This window comes from Mytilus californianus, unplaced genomic scaffold (assembly GCF_021869535.1).
Source record: "Mytilus californianus isolate M0D057914Y unplaced genomic scaffold, xbMytCali1.0.p SCAF_1, whole genome shotgun sequence".
Lineage (NCBI taxonomy): Eukaryota > Metazoa > Mollusca > Bivalvia > Mytilida > Mytilidae > Mytilus > Mytilus californianus.
The window spans coordinates 103,113,401-103,141,167 of NW_026262581.1; the positions used below are offsets into that span (position 1 = coordinate 103,113,401).

At 32.2% G+C, this 27,767-nt stretch overlaps 1 protein-coding gene and 1 long non-coding RNA gene across 2 annotated transcripts; both read right to left on the reverse strand.

Annotated features, from left to right (window-relative positions):
- Positions 1-3,702: 3,702 nt before the first annotated feature.
- On the reverse strand, positions 3,703-9,798 carry LOC127738521 (uncharacterized). The gene is made up of 5 exons (XM_052249806.1): positions 9,636-9,798; positions 7,973-8,106; positions 6,730-6,901; positions 5,459-5,592; positions 3,703-3,882 (listed from the first exon to the last, which is right to left on the reverse strand). Exons 1-5 carry the CDS (start codon positions 9,793-9,795, stop codon positions 3,703-3,705), a joined length of 780 nt encoding a protein of 259 aa, XP_052105766.1. The 5' UTR covers positions 9,796-9,798.
- Positions 9,799-21,979: 12,181 nt separating this feature from the next.
- On the reverse strand, positions 21,980-24,785 carry LOC127714402 (uncharacterized). The gene is made up of 3 exons (XR_007987716.1): positions 24,637-24,785; positions 23,594-23,669; positions 21,980-22,125 (listed from the first exon to the last, which is right to left on the reverse strand). It is a non-coding gene; the product is annotated as an uncharacterized LOC127714402 (long non-coding RNA).
- Between the last annotated feature and the right edge of the window lie 2,982 nt (positions 24,786-27,767).

Below are 27,767 nucleotides of genomic sequence, written 5' to 3' on the forward strand. Positions count from 1 at the left end.
CGACAGAAACCACAGGACATCGAAAACACTGACACACTTACGTAACGAACATGCAATCTCGAACTTTATACAATTATTTTCACAATATCAGTCCAAATAAATGCAACAGTAGTATACCGCTGTTCGAAATTCATAAATCGATTGAGAAAAAACAAATCCGGATCACAAACTAAAACTGAGGGAAACACATCAAATATAAGAGGAGAACAAAGACACAACAGAAACACTAAAATGCAACACACACAGAAACGAACTATAAGATAACAATAGCCATTTTCCTGACTTGGTACAGGACATTTTAAGAAAAAATGGTGGGTTGAACCTGGTTTTGTGGCTAGCCAAACCTCCCGCTTTTATGGCAATGTTAAATATAACATTAAAATGACAACATTACATGACAGGACTACAATACAAATAAATGGGAGAACATACAGGACAGAGAAACATACGAATAATAGCTAACAAAAGGTACCAGGTTTAAAATTTAATACGCAAGACGCGCATTTCGTCCACACAAGACTAACCAGTGACGCTCAGATCAAAAAAGATCGAAAGCCAAAACAAGTACAAAGTTGAAGAGCATTGAGGACCAAAAGTTCCAAAAAGTTGTGCCTAATACGGCTAAGGTTTTCTGTCTGGGATAAGAACATCCTTATTATTTAGAATAATTCATACTTTTGCAAACAGAAAATTTATAAAAATGACATATACATGATAACACCGAAGTGGTGACTAACTACAGAATAAAAACGGATACATAAAACAACATAAACCAGCACATAAAAATTCACAGCCGAGTTAGCCAAAGAGATCAACGCACAAAGTGACGTCACATTTGAATTTCTAAAAATTTCCCCAAAATAGGATAGAATTAAGATCGAATTCAAGATTAGGTTTGTAATACTCATATAACATTTATTAATAACAATGAAAATTACAATACTAATTAATATAAAATTGTGGTAGTAATTAGATGATTAATTGTATTATCTAGCTATGTCGGTGTTTCTTCTAAATCAAACTGTAAACCAAATATATCGTATAAATTTAGTTGACCCAAACTAAAATCTAATAAATGAACTGGGTGATTAATTATCTTTACCATAACACACGAGTACAACAGAAAAAAATAAGATTTACAACTACAAACGATAAGACATTTGACAAAATCCGATGAGAATAACAAATATAACATCAAAACTAAATACATGAATTTTGGATAGAAAAGTACCGTGACACGTCTTATAGCAATGCGAATTCACACTCAGCAAAACAGTCACAATCGGGAATAAGTCACGTTCGGTAATTAAAAGATCAGACGACGTAATGTCAAACCACAATCTAACACGTGGTAAAAATGTCCTTAGTTAGTTTGGACAAAGACACATCGTATGGATCAACCAATTCGTGAAGGTGTCCGTAAAATTTACGAAGTGTCATTTTTAATCTGTCCTCCTCATAACTTTGTTGGAGCAGTTTCTGCGTTAGGAGCACACTCCTGTATATGAAGTCCGTATAGTGTGAACATGCACGAGCATAACGTATCAACTGAGATATGTAAACACCATACGAAGGGGCAGAGGGTATGTTACTGCTGAGAAATGGGAAATTGATAATTTGGAAGTTGAAATCGTCCCGTTTATCATAGATTTTCGTGTGAAGTCGTCCATCTGTGTCAATATTGAGGAAAAGATCAAGGTATGAAGCAGTCCTTCTAGTATCAGTAGTATCCTTAATTTCAAGTTCACTGGGATATATGAGATGTAAGTATTGGCTGAAATATGGGTTATTCAATGATAGGACATCATCACAGATGCCAAGTTATAATTTTGTACGCCAGACGATCTACATGACACATCCATAACGATTGAATCATGAAAATAAGAAAGCCTAAATAAAGGACAAAATTGAAGAGCAATGAAGACCCAAAATTCCGAACGCTTGTACCAAATACAGCTCAGCTAAACTATTCTTGAGGTAGAAAATCCTGAGCAATTGATGTGAAATGGCATCACAAGGAATGACATGTTCATACTTAGGTTTATACACGTTTTCGATTCTGCTTTGATTAGTAATCTAAAAGACTATTTAAATAAAATTAAGAAAATAAAACATAAGTGAATGGCATCAACTCAAACCTAAGCAAGTCTGGTTGCCTCGATTTGGTAGTATCTATTGTTTTTAAATAATGAAGCTGAGAAGCAATCGACATCATACGATATAGTATGCTCAAAGAAAGATTGGTACCAAATTTCATGAAGCTCCTTTTGTAGTTCCTTAGAAAAATACGACGCAAATCAAATGAGACGGGATGATAGAAGTAACGAAGTATAGCCCCTCCCTAGGCGTAGAACTGAAGTAATTTTTCTTAAACTCGACGCGATGTTTACCTTTCCAAACTTGTATTACGGTGTTACATCATATGCTACTGCTTTCAAATATTGACAACAGGAAAAAATGATAATATCGTAAAAGGAACTACAAACCTAAGGCAGGTGGTAATTTACTTAATTCAAATAAAGCATTGTTTGAGTTTAATGAGCATGTGATGATATCGGCAGTGTTGACGTCCGTTACGTTTAGGGTATGAATTAAAGTCTTGGTACTGAGATCCTCCGATATACTTTCTGTATTTGGTAAACTGTTTATTTCTGGTGGCTACAAAATATAAATATATTTTTCTTGAATTGAATAAAATGATTGAAGGTTGAAACAACTTTAAAACCCTTGTACCATAAGTACTCATGATACTCATTCATAAAAATTGACAAAAAGAATATATTGTGAACAGAAATTTCTTTCATTAAAATAAAGGTTTTCCAATGAATGTTAACCCTTTTTAATTTATGCTCACTTTGGTTAAAATACTTGCCATGTACTTTCTATTTCCGGTATTTGATACTACTAGTCAAGAACAACTTTCTGCATATAAAGCAAATGCTTGAGCAGTGGTGATTAGTGAAATCTATTTTGAGCAAAGCAGACGTTCTCAGTAAATTTGATCTTAATTACAAATGTGTGTTCAGCGTGTTTTTTTTTTCCATTTTCTCACTTTTTTGGCAATTTCGTGGATGATAAACAATTATATAATTCTTTATTGTGGAAGACGGTATGAAAAAGCCTGTTTTTTATTTTTTGGGGGGGGATGGGTTTGGTGGACCTTTTTGGTGGTTGTAGAAAGAGTAATTGGTTTACTGTCTGTGACGTATATTCCATATCCCCTGTTATTCATATGTTACAGATGTTTTCTTTATAGAAAAAAATAGACGTACAGTGTTTCGTATCAAATTGACAGTAAAGGTACCAGTATCACTTCGTCTGTTGTCACTACATTCTACTGTCAGTGAATAAGAGGACGTTGTATCGTAATCCAATGTTGTTCCTCCTATCAGGTAGATTCCATATACTGTGTAAAATATTGCAAAAAGTAAAATAACAAAAAATATCGAACTCCGCAGAAAAACACCTATCTAGTTTCTCCATATATAGCAGTTACTGATATGAAAATAAAACTAATTTACCCGCAAACGTGTTCCACTTTTCCAACATTTTGTACTCTTTTGATAGGGTACCCCGAAAACGAAATAGTGTCTTTTTACTTGCTTTGTATGTGAATATGGGTCTACGAAAAAAAAATGAAATGTTTGCAAAATGTTTTTGTACCCATATCAAAAGTTCAATTTTAACTGTAAACTAGGTAAATTACATACCAGTGTTTGCAGGAGCAATTAGAGAAACATCAAATATAGCACTAGTGGGATTCAGCATACAAGTTATTGTGTCACTCTCTGCATCTGTTACAGTAAGTGTATGTAGCAAGGTGTTGGTGTTGGCATCCTCAATAAGGCTTGTTGAATTGGGTAAGCTTTGTATAACTGGTGGCTAAAAAATAATCAATAAACTCATTATAGATACCAGGCTTAAACTTTTGTACGCCACACACGTATTTCGTCTACAAAAGACTCATCAATGACGCTTGAATAAAGAAAAAGTAAAAAGGTCATTTACGAAGTTGCAGAGCATTGAGGACCTTAAATTCCAAATGGCTTTGCAAGATACCGCTACAATAATCTTATCCTGGGGTAGAAAATCCTTAGTGTTTCTGCTCTTCGTTTATCTTCTGTAATACATTACTTAAGGTCAAGTTACATTAAATGGGCTATGTCACAGATTTTGCTAAAATTTTGCATACAACTTTGGCTCTTTGAACTGAAAATCGAAAAAATAATGCATTTATCTCTTTAATCATCTGAAATATTACTGATTGAATTTTTTCAAAATACATGAGCAATTGTATAGAAAGCACATAAAATCGGCGAAAAACCTTTTTGTATTTGACTTAAACTCATTAAATCTCTAATTTCTAATACATAGATTTTTCTTAAAAAACTATAGGTCGTTGATACATAAAAATTTCCGTTTAAATGCTGTAAAATAATGATAGGGTCACCGACTTCCTTTTTACGGTATACATCATTCAAGGTGGTGTTCTACGTGAAAACATCCTACAAAACGTCGAAATAATTGTAACGTCATCGCGTTGCAGGCAGTAAAACGTAATATTTTTACAATACCAACTAGGTAACAGATTGATTATTAGACAAAAAACGAAGTCGGTGACCATATGATTATTTCATATCATTAAAAAAGAAATGTATGTATCAGATAACAAAAGAGATAAATGCATTATTTTTTTCGATTTTCAGTAATCGTTCAACGATCCAAAGTTGTATGCAAAATTTTATTAAAATCTGCGACATAGCCCATTTACTGTTCCTTGACCTAATAGCAACAGAGGTTTTCGATGTATTCATGTAAAGCTTTACTTTTCTCCTCTCAAACCATCTATTGTTACGTTTGTAAAAGAATACAAAGGAGTCCCCACATTTATCTATGTTTCTGGAAGTTATTTGTTTATCACCAAAAACTCAGGGAACTTGCAAACGAAGGCTCTGCCTTCGATTTATATTTTAGGTAAAATATTTTCAAGGATAATACAAATATTTCTCCAAGTTTTATTTAATTGTTTTCAAATGTTTGATACATAATAGATTTCAATTATTTGGGTTTGAGCTCCACTAACTCGAACTTATTTTCGAAATGCGTTCACGATGCATCACATTAATACCAGTTTCTTATAATAGTATATCTTTTTCTATAAAAATGTGTTCCAACCAATCCCGTTTTAATCCATATTCAACAATTATCCAAACTAAAGCAACTACTCTTAGTGTTCAATTATTTTACTGACTGCTGTTCATATTATCATTTCCCTTCATTATCATATTATCCAAATCAAATACTAAAATGAAAACAATTTGTCTAAACGATAATTGAAACTTTTTCATTCTAACCCATATTCTTTATTTCGTTTTAATGATTTCCATATAAGAAACAACAGCAGCTTATTTAAGAAAAAGGAGTTTCATCATTCTCTTTTCTATGTTTAAAAACGTACAGTGTTTCGTATCAAATTGACAGTAAAGGTACCAGTATCACTTCGTCTGTTGTCACTACATTCTACCGTCAGTGAGTAAGAGGCAGTGGTATCATAATCCAATGTTGTCCCTCCTGTCAGGTAGATTCCATATGCTATGTAAAATATTGAAATCAAATTAGTACATTCATGAATAACAGTTTCGATTTTTTTCAATTTAAAAAAAATTGATAACGATTGAAATGTGCACTAAACGTGTTTCTGGAATTTAAGTTCTCCATGTATACTTGAAACCTTAAGTTTCGACAAAATTAATAACCGTAAATAAGCGTTCAACACAAAGGGAACTGAAAAGAAAACCAAATCACCCGCCTGACGGAAGGTTATCATAAGTGACCTGAACACTTAATATGCTAGTTTATCATATAACGTATAAACTGAAATCTTAAAGTCAGCGGTACTTACTCAGAGGGCTAGTGTTTATTGTATGTATTTGATTTTATTAGTTTTTATGTGTGCTATATACACTCCTTGGTTTAACGATTTTTTGGGATTTGAGAGTTCCTGATGTAAATAAATGCAGTAAAGGGCTTATATAACACCACATTTATTTTCATTTTACATTCAGAAAGGTTTAACAGGAAAAGTAAAATTAAAAACTTTTTAACGAAATTTATTATAATTGTAATTTCGTGTTTTCTCAACAATCGTCAATCGTTAATACCGTTTCGTGATGTTTTTTCCATATTGGTGACAAAATAAGTACAGATGACATGTTGTGTTAGATCTTGTCATGTCGAGACCTCTCATAGCTGACTTTATGGTATTGGTCAGCTCATTGTTGAAGGCCATACAGTGACCTATAGTGGTTTACCTTCACGTCATTTGGACTGTGGTAAAAAGCTGTCTCATTGGCGAACATACCATATCTCATTATCATTATATGGTATATCATAAATATCCTTTCAAAAAAAAAACCCCGAAAGCGCTTAAAACCAATTTATAGAAATGATTCATCATTATGCAAATCATATAAAAACGAAAACAACACTTTATAAATTTAAAACGTATGAAGCGCTTTTCTTGTTAAACAAGACTGTATAAGAACTGAAATAGTTGAAGAACTATATGAATAAAATGGACTTAAAATTTACACAAATCAATTTATGGTGACCTTTGCCTGACGGATTCGAAGCCATACTTTTTAATATAAGAATTTCAAAGAACTAAATTAAGATGTTAACGCGATCAAAGTTAGCATATTTCAAAAGTCAAATATTTATATAACTTACCCGTGTTAGCAGGAGGTATAGGAGACACATCAAATATAGGACTAGTGGGATTCAGCGTACAAGTTATTGTATCACTCTCTGCATCTGTTACAGTTAATGTATGTAACAAGGTGTTGGTGATGGCATCCTCTGAAAAGCTTGCAGTATCAGGTAAATTTTGAATGACTGGCGGCTGCAAAATGATTTAGTTTATATTTTTTATTAACTGCTATTCAGAGCCACATTTTTAATATTGAGAATCGTTTACATAAAACTACCACTTCACAGTTAACTGAGATGTATATTGATTCTTTTTTCTGTTATTCCTCTTAATCAAGACTGAATTTCAATAAAACTTTCAAGAAATCTGTAGTGTTTGATGGCAATTTTATATTTATTAACTTAATAAATTTATACATATAATGAAACAAAAAAAGGACCTTGTCTATTACATTTCAAACATGCATTGCAGGATTCAAGACATAAGGCTCATTTTTGAAAGTGCAAATGGTTTTTTTTTAAGTCCAATTTGATCTTTGAAAAAACTTTGATTCAAGTATTCAAGTATGCGAGTAAGATGTTTTTTTTCAATTGATTTTTTTCCCTTAGTTTTAACCATTTTCTATACAGGTCAAACATTTAAAATAGATACAAAATTAACATTACAATCAGTTTTGTTCGATCAATGTGACTGAATGATCCATGACAGTTGAGGAAACTTATGTTTGACTTCTTACCTACATTTACATTTATGTGGCACAAACCCAAAAGAATATTTTGAGATACATATATATATATATTAATTTAGACTTGTATATATATATATATATATATATATATATATATACAAGTCTAAATTGAAAACAACGTTCAAACCTATGATTGCGTTGGATAAAAACCGCAATTTTTATACGTGTGCATGCAAAACAAATTTCTTGGTAGAGGGGTCTAAATACAGCACAAACAACTTTTTCCAAAAGACCAAAAAAGTGAAAAAGTATATTTCAACAAAACGCATTTGACTAGCAGGTCGAACAACGGATGTTCTTAAACCCTGCTGACTGCCATTGGCGATTGCCAAATAAACGGATCACCAGATGTAACAAAATGGATCTTAACAATTAATTTAATACCAAACAGAAACCAATATATATATACAGTCTTCTACTTCTACAAGCAGACATTTTCATCCATGTGACCATGACCTTTTTCTTTCCAGTTTCAAAGGTGAGTGATTATTTCAAAAAAATAGTTAATACATCACCTGATTTCTTATTAAATTAATTGTTAATGCGCCATCCACTGTGTCATCTCCATCGTTACATTCAACAGTTACTGTATGGGTTGATGTGGTGTCGTAGTCGAGTGTAATTCCAGCGTTTAAATAAACTCCATAGTCTTAAAAAGGAAATGCAATCATATTTAGTCTCCCGTCTAGTTTGATCTTCCATCGTATATAAATGTACAATTTAATTAAGCCAATCAATGAACAATAACAGAAAATTATATATACTTTGAGACCTTTTGTCAAACAAAGTCAAAAAGCAGTTCTAACTTTGATGCTCTATTTCAAATGTATGAAATTTTAGCTTGTCGTTGTCGATCAGATCAACATTATATGTTGTTTTTTTTTTTACTTTTATAATCGGTACTAATAGAATTTTATAAACAACTTATTTTTCCCTTGAAATTTCAAAGATTTCAGCTTTTACTCAATCCAAGATAAGAGTCAACTTAAAGTTGAACATAGAAGTTAATGAGTTTGAAAAAAGTAATTGCTTGAAATGTATATTCTAAAAAAATCAAGAGGCTAGAAAGTGCCTGTGTCGCTCACCTGTATTTATGTGCATGTTCAGCAATGGCTACCTACCATAATACAGACTATAATATATTATTCATGACTAAGTTCTCTTTTTAGTTGATAATTTTTTCCAATATTACAGACTAGAATAATTTATTTATGACCAAGTTCTCTTTTTAGTTGATATTTTTTTCTGTTTTCATTGACTCTCTTTCTTTTATAGTTTTTGCTCAAACACAAAAAAAAATTGTAAAAATAGTCATTCAAAGGCTAATAACTTTTCAAAGAACGTAATTTTTTTTGTTTTAGCTTTGTTGGCCTTTATGTAGCTTTTTTCTAGCTGATCATTGTGTTGCAAACAGTTTCCCTTTATTTTCTATAGTTTTTGAAAAAACACATAAAATTTGGTAAACATCACCTTAATGGCAATAACTCCTATATGGATACAACTTATAATTTTAGTAGTGTTGACTTATTTGTAGATCTTGTCTTGGTCATCATTAGTAAAGGTCAATTATTCCTATGAGAAGTCAACTAACTATTTCGGCCATCTTGACTAATTTGTAGATCTATTTTGCTGTTTAAATTTTCTTTATCTATATGTTTGATCAAAAATGCAAAAAATAGTAAAAACTGTCACTTAAAGGCAATTACTCCTATGAGTACGATACGGCTATGTTGAACAATTTGAAGATCATGTACTGCTGATCGTTTTGCATATTAAATTTTCTCTTTATCTATTATGGTTTTTAAGATAAGCAGAAAGGCAAAAACATTTGTTGAATCGTTATTTAGGGGTTATAATTTTCCAACGATTTAAGCCCTGTTTGACATATTTGTAGATCTTGTCGTGCTGATCATTATAGCACTGAAAATGTTCTCTCGGTCGATGGTACATTTCAAGTTAATCGGCAAAATAAGGTAAAAATCGTCATTTTAGGCCAATAACTCCTATAAGAAGTTGCTTTTTCTGTACCATTATTGTATGAACAGATTTGTTTTGAAATTTCACCTGTAGTTGATGGTATGGTTGTAACAGAGAATTTATACTTGCTGTTGATGGTATGGTTGTAACAGAGATATTTTACCTGTAGATGATTGTATGGTTGAAAAAGAGAAAATTTACCTGTAGTTGATGGTATGGCTGTAACAGAGAATGTTACTGAACTTCCACTATTTATACAAGTTAATGGATCAGTAACTGTGTCTGTGGCATTGATTGTAAAAACTAACGTACTACCCGCTGTATCTTCTGATATTGATACAGACCCTGGAAGGTTGTTCATTACAGGTGGCTGAAAAATCAATGCAGACGGAGTATTGTGATGGTTTCATACACAACTAAGGGGACGATATTGAATGACTTGCTGGAATTATCTATTAGTTTAATTTTGACTTGATTCCCATCGGTTATCGACACAAGGGATATGAAAATCCGAAAGAAGTTCTTATGTTATAAATGTGTTTGGCATGTGGGCTAATGTTGATTTATACTTTGCTTTAAACGCTATTCAGAAACACTTAATTTAAACCATTAAAAATAAATAGTCATGTCAAAATGTTTTTGAGATACTAGAAGATCATTTTGATAAGTTTTCCAAAAAGGGATTGGGCTTTCCTTTGTTAATTAAAGCCACAGATAAACGTTAAAAAAATCTTATTGGTATTGGTCGGTTAATAGAGGGGTACTGCTTTTTTTTATTTATAGCCAGGCTTTTTTGTACACAACATTGTTTCCACCAACACATTTATAACTAAGTTTCTCCATGTCTAGGTTTATGCATTTATCGCTCCTTGACAACGAAGACACCGAAAAGTGTAAAACAATTTAAATGCTGCGACTCTTTTCACAAAAAATCTTACGATTAATATTGATCGTAAGTTATACTGAAATGTGTATGACTTACGAGTTTTTTTACTCTTAAGATTTTTTGTGAAAAGAGCCGCTGGAGCTTTGGATTCTTTTTGCTAAGGCTAATTACGTTTCGTATCATAAAACCAGTTCCTATGAAATCCTGTTTTGGATTCAAAAATACATTTAGTAAGTAGTATTACAACTTTTTTAACGTCATTTTTAAATTGAACTTGATATTAAACACTTTAACCTTTGTGTCAAATGTTTCTTAAATTATTGTATTAAATGCCATAGAAATACTAGAATAAAATATTTCAAGAATAACTTGCGAGGTAAGGGGAAAACATTTTTACTTTGCGTCCGAAGCGCTTTCCTGGATTTTTATCTTCTTCAGGAACACTCAAATCCAAACATTCATAAGCCAAGGATGTATCAGACATAAGACATGCAGAAAAATATGACTAAAAGGGGCCTAATAAAATAGCCAAATTCATCTACGGTAAATTTTGCCTGACGGAGTTAAAACCTTACTTCTTAATAATTTCTTAATTCATCAGCAGAGAATTTAAGAAAATTTTGTTAATAATCATGCCAGTACCGAACAAAATGCAGATTGCATCGAACTTCCCTGAAATCAACAGCACCATATCTATATGTAATCATCTTTAAATAGTGGGTTGTCCTACAATATGTCTTCAATAAGAAGATAGATATCTTCAACACATGCTATACTTGTTTCCATAGCATCAGATGCTTGGAAGAAATTATTTTGATTTGGCCATATAGGCTACAGTAGTTTACCAATGTTTAAATCAATATAAATCAATTCAGAAGACAAACCAAGGTAACAAACAAAACTGACTGAATCGCAAAAGGGGCGAGACCGGGTGTGTCGACAAAAAAATAACCTGCATTGCATGCATGACTCCCCAATGCATGTGAAACAACACTCAATCAAAATGTAGCAATCGGGAAAAGGACACAACTATTTTGGTATCTTAAGATCTGAGATTGCGAAAACATATCGATAGTGAATTGCGACATATACCTATCGTTTCGGTTAATTATGTTGGTGCATTTTTTGTGTTAAGAGCATAGCCAATGCTAATGAAGTCCGTATGTAAGTTTTCATTTGATTAAAAGTAGCAAAATGCACAATGGCAAAGTGCAATTTTTACTTTTTAGCAGATTATGCTGATAACAAAACTGGAAAAAAAATCAAATGCATTTATTGGATAAAAAGTAAATACTAGTAACAAATATACCGAGAACGGAGAGCCCTTATCAAAAGGCAAAATCAAAAGCTCAAACACATCAAACGAATGGAAAACAACTGTCATGCTCCTGACTTGGTACAGGCATTACTATATGTAGAAAATGGTGGAAAACCTGGTGTTATAGCTAGCTAAACCTCTCACTTGTATGACAGTTGCATAGAATTTCATTATATTGACAACAATGTATGATAAAAACAGACACATAATAGGTAAAAATGTCAAAAGTAGGGGTACAGCAGTCAACATGAGGTTATAATCTTAATCACTATAAAAACAAACAAATATGTCAACAAAGAAAACAAAATGGCATATAGACAAAGCAAATAAGCAAAAAGGAAAGACAAGAATACAAAAAATGACCATAGCACAATAACACGTTATCAGTTGTATAAGTACCGAGCCACGCCAAGACCATTATGTATTATTTGTGAGGTTGATACGGAATATTTATCAACAAGGCGGCAAGGTCTCTTCCGATGAACTTTTTTAGAAAAAAAAATATATTCGTACAAGTACTTATAAATGAAAAGGTGAATAAATTTCCTTACAAAAGGTTTTATTCACAAGTAAACATTTCTATTTGCTTCTTAGTAGTTGCACAATGTTGACCTTAGCTTAAAAGATCAGCTCAGGTACTCGGCACTTTTGTATCGATATGCATACCTTATTCTTTTTAATCTTTAATCTGGAAAACCAAGAAATCCCATTTTTTTCACAAAACTAAGGGTCATAACCCCTGAACAGTTTACTTCAGAACCATCAAAATAAAAATAGTCGTGTATGGTCTGTCATCAGTGATTCGTGACATAGTATCAAAATTTTACACAAAATGTGTAAAGTGGTACTTTAGCTAAGTATGGCATGTTAATCTGAAATAGTCAATCCAAAACCATCAAACTCTTGAAATTTCAAAATAATTTCGTCAAGCGGTACTTAAAAGATCATCTGGAAAACCGCGAAATCCAATTTTTTTCTCAAAATTAAGGGTCATAATTCTTGTACAGCTAATGTCAAAACCATCAAAAATGGAAAAAGTAATGTATTCATAAGTCTATGATTGAGTTAAAATTTTATATATTTGTCTAATGGTATTTTAATCATCATCCGGAAATTACTGTGACGGATGGACAAACAAACGAAGCTAGACGTACGGACGGGTGGATATGTGCATTACTGCCAAATTCAATTGATGCGGTATTTAAATAAAAAGATGCCAAGGAGGAGTACATAACACTGCACATTGCATATTATTGCATATTATAACTATTTTAAGTTTTCTTCATTTCAAAAATATATGTCTTTATTCATTAAACTGTGTAAATACTTACTCTGTTGTTTATTGTTATAGTTTTTGAATCAGTTGATGATAAAGTGCAAGGATCCTCGACCTCCAGTTGTAGAGTATAAGTCCCAACAGGCGGTACAGCTTTAACTGTTATGTCATCTATCAAAAAGTAAATGTGCGATATACCATTTACATTAATGTATGACATAGTCAATGAAATTAAAATGTTATAGATTTCGTGTGTCCGAACTGCTTTCTTGATTAACCTACATCAGGTATGCTCAAACTTAAACATTTGAAAACAAGAGATGTATAAACATGTACAAAAGTTAGGAGATATATGTTCAAAAGAGATATCAAACATAGCTAAATTCGTCAAAGATTTACTTTGCCCGCGGGAATTGGAAGCTTAGTTTGCAGAATAATCAAGCTTGGTTCTATAAAACAAAATTACCTACTTAAAAAGAAAAATTAAGGATGGACTATCTTGATATGACTCGTTTACAAACCATGAAAGTTGGTGGGATATCAAGATTTTGTTTGTCCTTTTGAAATACTGTTTTCTTAACAGAGGCCGAAAAATCTGTGCAATGATTAAGATTCATTTGTTTGCTAGTCTCATTTTAGGCGGCAACTTGGAATCATAATACAAAATGAATGCCCTGAATTATCGTGTTTATAAGCTCTTCGTTTTTTAATAAGCTTTGAATTTTCAAATAAATTTGGACTCGAGCATCACTGAAAAGACATTTATTGTCGATATGCGCATCTGGTACAGAAGAATTGGTAACATTAATGTTATTAAAAGTGACTGACCAGAACAGTTAAATACATGTTCTACGAGAATTTTAAAGGAGCAGCTACAAGCGGGTTCTTGGCACATAATACTATGATGCAAAAGTCCAGTAGAAAAAAGAAACATGAAATAGAAGATACCAAGAGTACAAATTTAAAATTGGACTTAACGAAGACCACTAAACATTCAGGTGCTCCTGAAGGATAACAGTTCTTACTCCACTTGTGGCATCCGTCGTGCTACTCAAGCAAGCAAATATACGGTCATATGTCGACTTTTTTAATGTCACTTGCCAGGAAAAGAAAAACGGGATTGTGGTTACTACAATTGGAACGTATCCGCAGTCATCTGTGACACAGATATTCCATAGCGGTCAACCAAATCATGATCGCGTCCATAAAACTTTCAAAGGGATGACTTCAATTTTATCACTTGGAACCCTTGATAAAATAGCTTCCTTGCAAGCAACCTCTTTAAAAGAAATCATGATATGAAACTAAAGCCCTGGAATATCGTATCATTTAGGAGATATATATTCTGGTTACGATTATGGATTTTTAAATTCAAAAAAAATATATATGGTTATTAAGACAATTTAAATCTTTTAAAATCAAAAGAATTTGTAACGTCAATACAGACACTTCAAGTCATGGTAGCGTTATAGTTTTAGTTTCATAATTTTAGAATTTCATTTTTTAAATGTACTGTCTCTACAATATATATAAACAACATGCATATTTCAATTTGCTATTGATGTTTTATTTTGTAAAACCGATTTGGCAACATACAAAATGAAAATTATTTCGATAATTGTATTTCTAGACAAACGGTATTCAATTAACTTACTTGAACCAGTCACAATTTCAAAATAAGTTGTAGATGTTTGTAATGTCAGTGTTAAGCTTCCAATGTCCTCTTGATCGTTGTCAGTGGTCGTAATGGTAGCTGTTGTGTCTCCTATCGAAAGTTCGTCGTTGTAAAATGTTGATGTACTTAAGCCGGACAATTGTGGAGCGACACCTAAAAAAGGTAACAAGATTGCATTTTTTTTTAAACTAAACAAAAAATAAATAACCAGAAATCAAGAAGACAGTTAAACAGCAATAAAAAGACAATAGAATGACAATGAAATCAGTTCAGAGATATAGTTACTTAATAAATACTTGATTTTATTAACGATTTCCACATAATTCATCGGTAACGGTCTAGGGTTGTGTCCCCTTTGATTTATTCGTTAGGACTTTCAAACAATAATTAAATGTATTAAGTAAGTAGGGGCACTGATTCTTTGATAAACAGGTATTGTAATTGGTATTTCATTAAAGTATTCTTATTTGTATTTCATAAGAGTATTTTTATTGGTATTTCATAAGAGTTTTGTAATTTTTTTTTTTTTTATTGTATCTAAGATATATTTTATTTTTATTTTTATTTTTTTTTTTTTTTTTCGTTTTGTTTTCATTTTTATCTAGTCAATTGTCTTAAATTTTTCTAGTCATATCTTGTTTTCTCTCTTTTTTTTTACTTGGAACTTTATTGTCAAAAATGGGAATTATCATTGAATATAGAAAAAACTCAAATAATAGTATTTAATAAATCAGGTAAATTATTGAATTTTTATTTTGAGCAAAATCTTATCAAAAGTGTTCAAGAGTATAAATACCTAGGTATTGTAATGAGAGCATTAGGTTCTTTCAGTACTGCAGTTGAAGATCTTAGTAAGAAAGCTCTTAAAGTAATTTTCATGATTAAACGTAAATTTCATTGATTCATTGTCAAAACATAAAACAGACAGTCGTTTTACTAGAAATGGGTTAAGCTAGAGAATTGATAAGAAGTAGTGGATTCGGAAACGATAATCAACTTGCGACTAAAGTCGCTCGTTGATTATCGTTTACGAATCCACTACTTCTTATCAATTCTCTACTACATATTGTAAATTTGTACTTGGTGCCACTAAATATGCTTCTAATATTGCCAGTATGGCAGAACTTAGTCGTTATCCAATCTCTATATTTGTTATTTTGCAATCTCTTAAATACTGGATATATTTGTATAAAGACCCTCTTTTGAATTTTTCAAAATTAGCATATAAGTCAATCGAAGATGTTGATTGTACCTTTCCATGTACCTTCAATAAACACATTTTTCAGTTTCTAAAATTCATTGGTTTTGACCATGTCTGGAATAATAAAGGAACACTGTCAGAAGGAAAACTCATATCTGCAGTGAAAAAGATATCACAAGAAAGATATGGAAAATATTTTTTCTCATGTATGTCAGGCGAAAACCAAAACAAATAACGCACATATTACAAGTTAAAAAAGGAATATAAACCTGAGACTTATACAAAGTTGAATATCTCAAAACAATATATTAGACAGTTATGTAAATTAAGAATTTCTAACCACAATTTACACATTGAAAAAGGCAGATATAATAATACGCCTTTGGATCAAAGAATATGTAAACATTGTATTGATAACAAAATTGAAGATGAGTTTCATTTTATGTGTGAATGTAACCTCTATCAAGACGAGAGGAAAAAGTTTAATGATGATATTGTTAATATTATACCGTGTTTTTGTAATTTAGATAATTTTGATAAATTTAGATATTTAATGAAGTGTTCGGAGACTGATGTTCTCAACAGATTTCTTTTATATATAGACAAATGTATTTTGATTCGAAATTCATCAGTGGGAATAATTGCATAATATTGAAGGGTTATTTTGTCTTTTGTTTGTTATAAGTGTCACAATTGTTGTCTCTTTATGTTTTTTTTTTTTTTTTTTTTTTTTTATGTTTTCATGTATTTCAGCGATATTCCTTTTGTACTGGATTTTATACTGAATAAAATTAGTTACTTTTAGTTAGTTAGTTAGTTTGTTATTTCAATAGAGTATTGTTATTGGTATCATCTATACCGTTTAGCCATCATCTAAAATGCGCCTAGTTAGATAGTTTAGGGAATTAATTAAATTAAGACAAACATAGTTCACCGATGTTCAAATTAATGAATCGTTATGGAAGACAAATTAGGGGAAGAAACAAAAACAGATGTAATTGCACGAACTTCAAAAGGAGCGAGACCGGTGCGTCATGTACTTCTAAGTAAACAAGATTAAGTATACAAAAGAACACCACACAACGAAAGAAACAGGCTATATCAAATCAGAAATTTCTAAAGATTTTAAAATCTCATTATGCGACAACAATTTATATACACATGAGCACATTTAAAACTGCTACATAATTGTCTTGGTTAGAAAAGAATGCAAAGATAAATGAAAAACGCATAATAAATATCCTATCTCAATTTGAGCTCTTTATTTGGTTATATCAGTACTACAACCGAAATAGCTACATTAAAAAAATTTCATATGATAACTAAGACATATATGAAAGATTGTGAAGTTACTGAAAGCAGTAGTGCTTTTTTGATATCGATATATTTACAGTATTTCTCGAAAAAAACACTTATTGGCTGCGTGACAAATTACGGAAGCCGATAAGGGTAATTCGAAAAAAAAAAATTTATGTCGTAATTACGACGCTATGTCGTAATAACGACATAACTATGTCGTAATTTCGACATAACATGTCGTAATAACGACATCACTATGTCGTAATAACGACATCGCTATGTCGTAATAACAACATCCTTATGTCGTTATAACGACATCGCTATATATATAAACAAAGAGTATGTATTATGATTGCCAAGAGACTAAATGACACAGAAATTAACAACTATAGGTCATCATAATGCCTTCAATTATGAGCAAAGCCCCCGCATAGTAAGCTATAAAAGGCCCCGAAATAACAAATGTTAAACAATTTATTTCAAACGCGAAAACTGACGGCTTTATTATGTACAAAAAATGTGAACAAAAAACAAATATGTAACACAGCAACAAACGACAACCACTGAATTACAGGCTCCTGATTGCTATGTCATAATTACGACAACCTTAGCGTTGTCACTTTTTAAGATAGAAAATTCAAAATGGTTGTCAGTGAGGGAAAAGTTTGTAGCGTAAACAAATTCATCTTTTTTGGAGAATAATGAACACTAAATTCAATCAAGCTTAATTAAAGTTATTTACTTGCACATACTAGAACTTTATTTTGTAATCAAGTCAAATGAGACCCAGTTGAACAGGGGAGCGATTCAGGCTCCTTGGAGCCTCTAGTTATGTTTGGCATGTACAGATTCGTGTAAAATATGACTGCATTTCCATTGCAGATTCTAAAGAAGATGAATTTTAAGCTTTTCAAAATAAAGACTATGTTAAACTTTGGACTCCTAGTGCTCAGACCCATGGACCTATGTACCTTCATTTGTACACAATTGCATCTTAATGGCCTACTGATGCTTGATGCAAATTATAACTGCATTGCTACTGTTAGTTCTTAATGAGATTCTTACAGCGTACTCTCTATTGAAGCCTGTATTAAACTTTGGACCCAAAGTTCTTTAAACCAATGTTCCATAGGACAACTATTCCTACAAACTTAGGGAGAGGGTTAGGATCCCGTTAACATGTTTAACCCCGCCACATTCTGTATGTATGTGCCTGTCCCAAGTCAGGAGCCTGTAATTCAGTGGTTGTTGCTTGTTGATGTGTTACATATTTGTTTTTCGTTTATTTTTTGTACATAAATTAGGCCGTTAGTTTTCTCGTTTGAACTGTTTTACATTTGTTATTTCGGAGCCTTTTATAGATGACTATGTGGTATGGGCTTTGCTCATTGTTGAAAGCTGTACGGTGACCTATAGTTGTTAATTTCTGTGGCAATCATACCACATCTTCTTTTTTTCTATTTAATCCTCATCATATATATATATAAGGACCATCCATTCTCTAAGATTGATCCAATATGGCCTGGTAGTTCTTAAGGAGAAGATTTTCAAAGCTTTTTCCATTGGGGCCTATGTTAAACTTTGGACCCCTAATAATCGAGCCTAATGGATCCCCTGACCTTCACCTATCACTTAAGGAAGTTGTGTCTCGTAGTCGAAGTGGTATGCGAGCGATTGCCATCGTTTGTTGTCGGTCGTCGTCTGTCGAAAGCGTGTTTTAAAAATCTCCTTTGAAACTAATGTGCAAAATTCTTTAAAAGTTAGTTTGATTTTTCCTTGTTAAATGTTTCCTTCACAAAAGGCGTGCTTTGATTTTCGACTCCTTAAAAACACCGCCGCTGTTATTAACTTGAAAAAATAGGACATAATGGTCACACATTAGTTTTTTGATAATATCTCGAATATCGTTACATTTATCTCAAATCTGTAGAGGGTTCATCATGACAAAATGGACCTATGCCGAAAATTTCAGAAAGATCAGTTTGACCCATACCTGAGTTGTGTCCTCTAAAACATTTTTTGGGATAGCTACATGTATTGTCATCACTTGAAGTCCGTCGATTTTGACCGGCAACCAACAGCATGGACACTGTTACTAAATAAAGGCAACAGTAGCATACCGGTGTTCAAAGGTCATAAATCGATTGAAAGAAAACAAATCCGGGTTACAAACTAAAACGGAGGGAAACATATCAACTGTAAGAGGAAAAAAAACGAACAACAAGAACACTAAGGTGAACAAAAATAAACCCTTAACATACTTAGAACGAACTATTTGATAACAACTGTCATATTCCTGAATTGGTACAGGACATTTTAAGAACAAATGATGGGTTGAACTTGGTTTAATGGCTAGCCAAACCTCCCGCTTTATGACAATGTTAAAAATGTCGCGGAAATGATAACACTACGTAACAGAAATACAGATCAAACACACGCAAGAACATTCATCACAGAAAAACGCCCAAACAAATAATATACTACAGTGTAGTAATAATCACAAACCATGTAAACTGCAGAACAACAACGAACATATTTCATCAACGACAAACACCACAGGATATAAAAAACAGTTACGCGCTTACGTAACTCACATGCAATCTCGAACTTTATGCAATTATTTCCACAATACTATAAAAAAAGACCACATAGCGAAATAACGGATTTTTGCCTCGCCTGCGATGAACGTCAAAAATAACAAAACAAAGGAATTGATTTTTCGGCGACGGCGGCTAAACTTTTATCAACATTTTGTGATTTTTGTAATCTTTAATAAAAGTTTAACGGTAACTACAGACGACGACGGACGACAAGCGATTGCAATAGCACACATTCTTCGGGTACTAAACACATCTTATAAAATATAAATAGAGGCTTCAAGGAATCGTTCGCCATTTCAATGGGTCCCATTAGACTTGATCATGAAATAAGGTTCTGTTATGTGCAGACATATGGAGTAACTAACTTTAATATTAATTAAGCTTGATTAAATTCAGTGGTTATCATTCTCAAAAATGAATATGTTTACGATAGGGTTTTGATACAAATTTTGCCCTCACTGGTGGCCATTTTTAACTTCGGATCAGCTCAAAACGTAAAAACTCTTTTTAAGGACCTGGATACTAGGTACACATTGTATATTTATACTAAGTTTAAAATCAGTCATTTCATCGATCTTGAGAAGAAGATTTTGAACATTGATTTTTTCAAAGTCCCTTGGCGGTCATGTGTTTTAACCAATGGGTAACTAAGAAGCAACACTTGAATAGGACCTTATAGTGCACACGTATATCAAGTTTGATTCAATTCTGATAAATGGTTCTTAAAATAAAGATGCAAATGTTGTTTCCCATAGTGTGTCGATGATCACAAAGTAGCAATTCTAAGGTTGTCGTTATAGATGATATAGCGATGTCGTAATTACGATATAGATGTCGTTATAACGACATCCTTATGTCGTTATTATGTCGTTATTACGACATAAGGATGTCGTTATTTCCACATAATATGTCGTTATTACGACATAGTGATGTCGTTATTTTCACATAATATGTCGTTATTACGACATAGCGATGTCGTTATTTCCACATAATATGTCGTTATTACGACATAGCGATGTCGTTATTACGACATACTATGTCGTAATTAAGACATAAATTAATTTTTTTTAATGACCCTTATCGGCTTCCGTATATATCATTGTACAATAATTGTTTTTTTATTCAAAAGTTTCCTTCTGGTATGCACAGATGTTGACATAGTAAAACCTTTATTTTTTCCTGTTTAAGTTAATTTATTCTTGAAACTTTTTGATTTTGATATTTCAATTGGCATTTTATTTAGAATGTTAAACTTTTTGTGTCATTACTTTCATGTCCAACAATAGATATTTAATCCTAGACCTAGGAGAAATAAGTTTGAGATAGTGTTTGGTTAAACTTTAGATTTTGTACGTACAAAAATTGTCTGGCTAAAAGAAATAATACACGATCCCTTTAATCACATAGCTTGTTAACAACAATAGTTTTTTTTACACATTGGTCCTTGCCTTTTTAACGAAAGAAAAATCTTCCTTTTTGAATAACGGAATAAAAAAGTTGTAATCATAACCAAATACACTTGCGTCTTTATTAGTGGTTGAAGTTACACATTTTCTAGCGTTACTTTGGAGGCAAAGTTTAATCTAAGAAAAAACTTTGACTCGCTTACATATATACCAATGACTATTGCTGTGCTTTGGTTTTGCTCTACTCCTTTTAATGCATTTAAAAGATCGACCTTCTCGTGCTTAAGACTATTGTTGACAATAGTACATGTATATAACAATCACGATAAAGGTAATCAAATAGGTATTTAGCACATTATTAGTTACATAGTGTGATATATACCGTATTACGTCACTAGCATACTATGTAACGAATTTATCTTACCGACTATCTTAACGTGTGAAATTTAGACTAGTGACTTATCGAAATCAGCAAGTTTTCAATACCGTTAGCATTAAGAAACTACTTCCATTGATCCTACAAAAACAGATGCCAACAATAACAACTTGTTAGGTTTAAATGTGTTTTATGAATTTATTTCAATCTTCATCATCAATTTCTTCGTCTGTTGAAACCTTTTAGATTTTTTCTCAGTACCGTTTTGTTTTTATAAAGGGACGTAACACCACTACTAACCGTGTATGACTACTAACCGTGTATGAAATAAGCCCCGCCTCCCTACTAACCTAATATGGAATATACACGGCCTCCACGCGGACGCTTTTAACCAATCATATTCCTAGAAATGTATAGGAGGTAAGATAATATGCAATATCATCGTCTAAGCTGTTCTGACATTTGTGGTATATAAAATTTGGTATAGACTTACTTGCTTCAACGTATGAGTATATAGCATATTTTTCATCTTCGTCATTCGCACCTGACCAGTCTTTCGATGATGGCATAGATGATGTTTCGCCTGTTAGTTTCAACCTATTTTTATTGTTTCCTTCGTTTTTATGAGTGATGATGAAACTGCCTGTGGAATGTCTACAACACACAAATGTACACTGTTTTATTAAAGATTTTATTAACAGATGAGAACTTTGCTGAAGTAAGTTGTTGATCTATTGTTTAATCATATTTTCTCCAACACCGTTTTGACTAATGGTTATATAATAGTAGAAAAATATAGTATCTCTTAATCGCTTAAAAGTTCTACGTATGTTTTAATATTGAAATAAACCTCCGGACTAGTCGGCGTGATCCTATAAAAACAGATCAAATGGCATTGAACCATCTTAGTCTAAACATGTTTATTCCCCAACAAATATAAACCGTACTGTACAAATTACAATGATAAATGTATGTATAAGTACAGACTGATCTTTCACTATCCTTTTTATGAACACAAATAGTGGCACCCGATCTTTAACGATCAAAACTATAACATTTATATTAATATTAAAACCTTCCCCCACTTTCTGATTCAGCCACTACAAAATAATTTTAAGAGCCATTTTAAACATTAATATAGAGCGACATTGCCCAGAGAATAGTTAATTAGTCATTCATATAATGAAAAAAAAACATGTTTGATTACATTTTCATGTCATTGAGATGGTGAAGAGAAATCTGGCTTTTGTAATTTTGTTACAACGGTGATCGGATTTTCTCAGATACTGATCATAACGTTGTAACATTTTGACAGACAATTTTATTTTTTTTCAAAATTTGTCCTTATAATTCAATAAATTGGATCAACTATTTAATTTTCATGTGTCTTTTCGATAAGATTTCCTTCACGATGGTGAACCTTCCATTTCTATGTAGTAACTTTCCAGTAGCGCATGCATACGGAATATATATCTCCCAGTTGATACGATATTGCAGGGCTTTTATTTCCTATCATGATTCCTTGATAGATGCTTGCTGCTCACAAGGAAGCTATCAAGTTAAACCAAGAGTTCCAAGTGGTGAAGTTGAAATCATCCCTTCGTAGATTTTACGGACACCATCACAAGTTCGTTGACCGTTGTGGAGTATCTGTTTCACAGATGACAACGAATATGTTCCTATTGTCGTAACTACCATCCCGTACCCTTTTCCTCTAATGTGACCTACCGAATTAGACTTGTCACCGGGTTTGTACTTACTTGAGCAACACGACGGGTGCCACATGTGGAGCAGGATCTGCTTACCCTTCCGGAGCACCTGAGATCATCCCCAGTTTTGGTGGGGTTCGTGTTGCTCAATCTGTAGTTTTCTAAGTTTTGTTTTGTGTACTGTTGTTTGTCTGTTTGTCTGTTGGTCTTTTTCTTTTTTGGCCATGGCGTTGTCAGTTTATTTTCGACTTATGAGTTTGAATGTCCCTTTGGTATCTTTCGCCTCTCATTTACCACCCTTACTTATTCCTTCACGATCATTTTTTTTGTAAACCGTGAGGTTAACAACTTGTTATGTAAAGCGTTACAAAATCTAACCGAAATTCAAATGAATCTATTGGGTAATGACTTACAATCCCACATAGTCGTTTGCATTCGTCCGAACTCTCTGTCCATTAGAAATACTTTGAATTGTCTCGGTCCAAGCGTCTACAAAATAAAACGATTTCACTACCTTCTTAATATTTGACATTTTATAAGGTCTGGAACCTAAAAATATCATATAAGGTTAACAAACAAACGTATTGGCATATTACTTTATATGGATTTCTTTAAGTAAAATATATTGCCTAATCCTGCTGATTTCTCTGGAATTTGAAATCGCATCACGGGTGTTATATGCATAGCAGAAAATGCCAATTTTGTTTTTTCCAATAAATTTCACATCGTTTGGACTTGGTGCGAATTCGATTATTTTTATCTTTATATTTGTTTATGTTAACCTGATCATTATTTTAGTAAACCAATAAATTTGATATTTTGTCTAGTGTTGTAGACTATTTAAAGCAATCTATGGAATTGCGAAAATAAGGTCCACATTGGTCAATTATTATATATATATATATATATATTATTAATATCAACTTGACTTGTTTAAAACATTTATCATGTATTATGTTTCTTGTCACTTTTGTATACAATGTACTATGTTTGCATTTTAACCCGCCAGGGTTTCATGTTTTGCAATAAAGTAATAAATGCAATAGAAAATGGCAAATATTGCTGAGCAAAACAGATTATACATGCTGAGCAAGAGATTTCCAAAAGTAACATGAGAGGATCCGTGACTAAAATACAAAAAAAGGGCATACAATATTTAATGAAAACAAGCCCAGCAGCCGGTACAACTGATCTAAAATTGAATTCATTGGTAATATTTGAATAGAGATTCTTTCATACCATCCCGTTGATTACAATATACAAGACAAATTTAATCATCCATTTGGTATATATTATATCTAATGAAATGATGCAGGTCAAATTCGGATTTTATCTAACTATGACTTCTAATACAGACTAACATGGTAGTTAGATTCTACCATTATTTGTTGCATAAAAAATTTCATTTAAGAAAATGTTAAGTGGAGGGTAACATTATTTTTTTTCAAATACTTACTTGTCGCTGTCAATGTATTCGATCCTACCAGTGTATACATATTTCCAGAACCTGGTCGCCAAACTTGGGCCTCAATTGTTCCTGTGCTACTCGTATAGAACTCCCACTGGTATATAAAACCACAACAGCTATATTTGTAAGTGTCTTGATTCAACAACACAGCAGTGCCTTAAAAGACAATGGAAATAAACAATATTATAAACATTACTTTAAATCCGTTATCTGCTTTTAAATTGTTCATATTTTCAAGTAGAAATTACGGTCAATTGCTGACGATTTCTATTGATGATTTCCTATAAAAATTGGTGCCTAGTTTCTTAAACTTTAAATTCCTTTCCACGAAACTTAACATTCATACAAGCAAATCTCATATTTGATCAATAACACTAAAACGTATATTCAAATTACAAAAAGTCCAAAGGAAACAATTAACAATCATTTACTCGTAATAATGTATCAGCATTTTGTGCTTATTTTAGACTAGAAGCCATCTAATTATCCATCGAGATGGCCTTCGAAAATTGCCAACGGTCATATAACCCGATATAGAATAAAGAGCTGCGCCATGAGCACATGAAACGCCCGTCGCCTTTTCAATGAATTAAGTTCCATAACTCCTCAATGTCATATCAGAAATTTATAAAATAGAGTAAAGGGAGGTTATTTTAATAGTCACCAAATTTTCATGAAAACTGCTCAAAGCATTTTTGAGTTATTGTCCGAAAACTGGAAAATCCCCCTTTTTTAATGAATAAAATCCCACAACTCGGAAACGTAAAACCTAAAATTTATCAAAATGGAAAAGGAGCTCACGTGAATAGATATAAACAATTCTCAAAAGTTTCATGTAAATTGGTTAAAATGTTTTTGAGTTATTGTCCGAAAACTGGAAAATCCCTAATGAATAAAAGCCCATAAGTCGGATACGTAAAATCGAAAATTTATAAAAATCGAAAAGGAGCTCACGTCAATAGATATTAACAATTCACCAAAGTTTCATGCAAATTTGTTCCAACGTTTTTGAGTTATTGTCCGACATGTTGACGAGGGACGGACAGACGGACGGACAACGGTATACCATAATACGTCCCGTAAACGGGCGTATAAAAATATATATAAATAAATAGACACGCACATGCTATGGAATAATGACGATTTTTCTAGGTATGTTTGATTTCATGTTATAGATTAAAATATATGTATATATAATTATATATTAAACTTAGGAGATGTGGTATGATTGCGAATTTGACAACTATCCACAAGAGTTCAAATGAAAAGTAAATAAATAAAATACCGAACTCCAAAGTAAATCTAAAACGGAAAGTCCCTTGTCAAATGGCAAAATCAAAAGCTCAAACAGATCAAACGAATGGAAAAAAAACTGTCCTATTCCTGACTTGGTACAGGCATTTCCTTTTGTAGAAAATGTAGGATTTAACCTGGTTTTATAGCTAGCTAAACCTCTCACTTGTATGACAGGCGCATAGAATTTCATTATATTGACAACAATATGTGAGCAAAACAAACAGACATAATAGGTAAAAATGTCAAAAATTGGGGTACAGCAGTCAACATTGTGTTATAATCTTAATCACTATAAAAACTAACAACAATGTCAACAAAGAAAAATTAAATGGCATATAGGCACTCTATAGACAAGCACATAAGCAAAAATGAAAGACAAGAATACAAAAAATAACCACAGCACAATAACACAATGGCGTGATGTACAAGTACCGAGCTAGAAGGATAATACCAAAAATGGACTAAACAGTAAAGGTTAAAGATATACAAAGACAGATAAAAAAGAACACTATAAAATGTAATGAAGATGATAAACAACGTCAGTACCTAGAATCTATACTTCAAGACCATCATGTATGATTTGTGAAGTTGATACGGAATATTTATCAACAAGGTCTTGGTATCTTCTGATGAACTTTTATAGAAAAGAGACGAGACGTTCTCAGTTGACAAATCCCTGGTTCATCAATTTTCTGATCAGACACTCGTGGCGTTTTATAAGGTCTGAAGTGGATGTAAGCAATTATAGGCCACCGCTCGGCCTACAACAATGAGAAAAACCCATACCGTATACTAGTAGTCGGCTGTAAAAGGCTCCAACATGGAAAATGTGTAACAATTCAAACATGAAAACCAACGGCCTAATTTATAACAATTTTTTTTTCGAAGAAAGACATCAACAGGCTTCCGGACTTATGTGAGGTACATAAAGAATGTAGCGGGGTTAAACATGTTTGTGAGCGCTCAAACCCAACTCCTCTAAACCTGGGACAGTGACGTAACAGCACAACATAACAAAAACGTTTTTAATCAGTTGCAATTGGCTTAACTTATCAGATCGGTACGAGGCACACAAACAACTAACATAAAAACAATAGAGACAGTGCACCGAAATAGGAGTACTCTCAGTTACTGAAAGCTAGTTCAAAGTCAATTACAAATAATAAATAATTCATATTCTCCCAAACTAAAGTTTCAATCAGTATACATCCAACTGATTTAGTGTAAAGACGTCATAAATAGTTTGAGAAACGCATGACTTTATGCAATGCCAAAATATAAGTAAACTGTATCGACGGGATGCAGGATCATGAGTAACACAACTATAAATAAAAAGCAATATATATTTAGTTATATTTTAATTTTTCAAAAACAAAATCAACATTAGTACCGATAAAAACAATTTTCAAAGATTTTACTTCTGTGTAAAATTAATAACCTTTAAGAAATAGTAATTCAAAGGATCAATTAGTTAACATGAGACGTATATAAATTTACAATAATTTTGTTAAAAAGTACAGCTAAACATCCTAACCAAATCTTTGTTTCTATGAAAGAATTTAATAAAGGTTTTATTGACTTAATAATTTACCAGTTATGCATAAATTACGTTCACTGAAATCTGAAACGCGACTACAGACCCGGGCATAGCGAAATATACACACTGTAAGAAGGGACAAACGGAACATCACCGTCCAAAAAATGAAACTGAAATATCCAAATCTAGAAAAGGACAATTATTGCTGTCTGTATTCGACAGTTTCCACAGTAAAAAAAAATTCTTGAAAGCAAAAATATCATTAATGTAACAGTAAGTGTTTTTT

Bases quoted from the DNA above. Each gene is read 5' to 3' on its own strand.
- LOC127738521 (XM_052249806.1), bottom strand. From the start codon at position 9,795: ATGAACAACCTTCCAGGGTCTGTATCAATATCAGAAGATACAGCGGGT. The intron at 8,107-9,635 runs GTAAATTTTCTC...TTCCTTTTTAAG, and splicing joins AGCCATACCATCAACTACAG to ACTATGGAGTTTATTTAAAC. The intron at 3,883-5,458 runs GTACGTTTTTAA...ATTATTTTTTAG, and splicing joins TCAATTTGATACGAAACACT to CCACCAGTTATACAAAGCTT.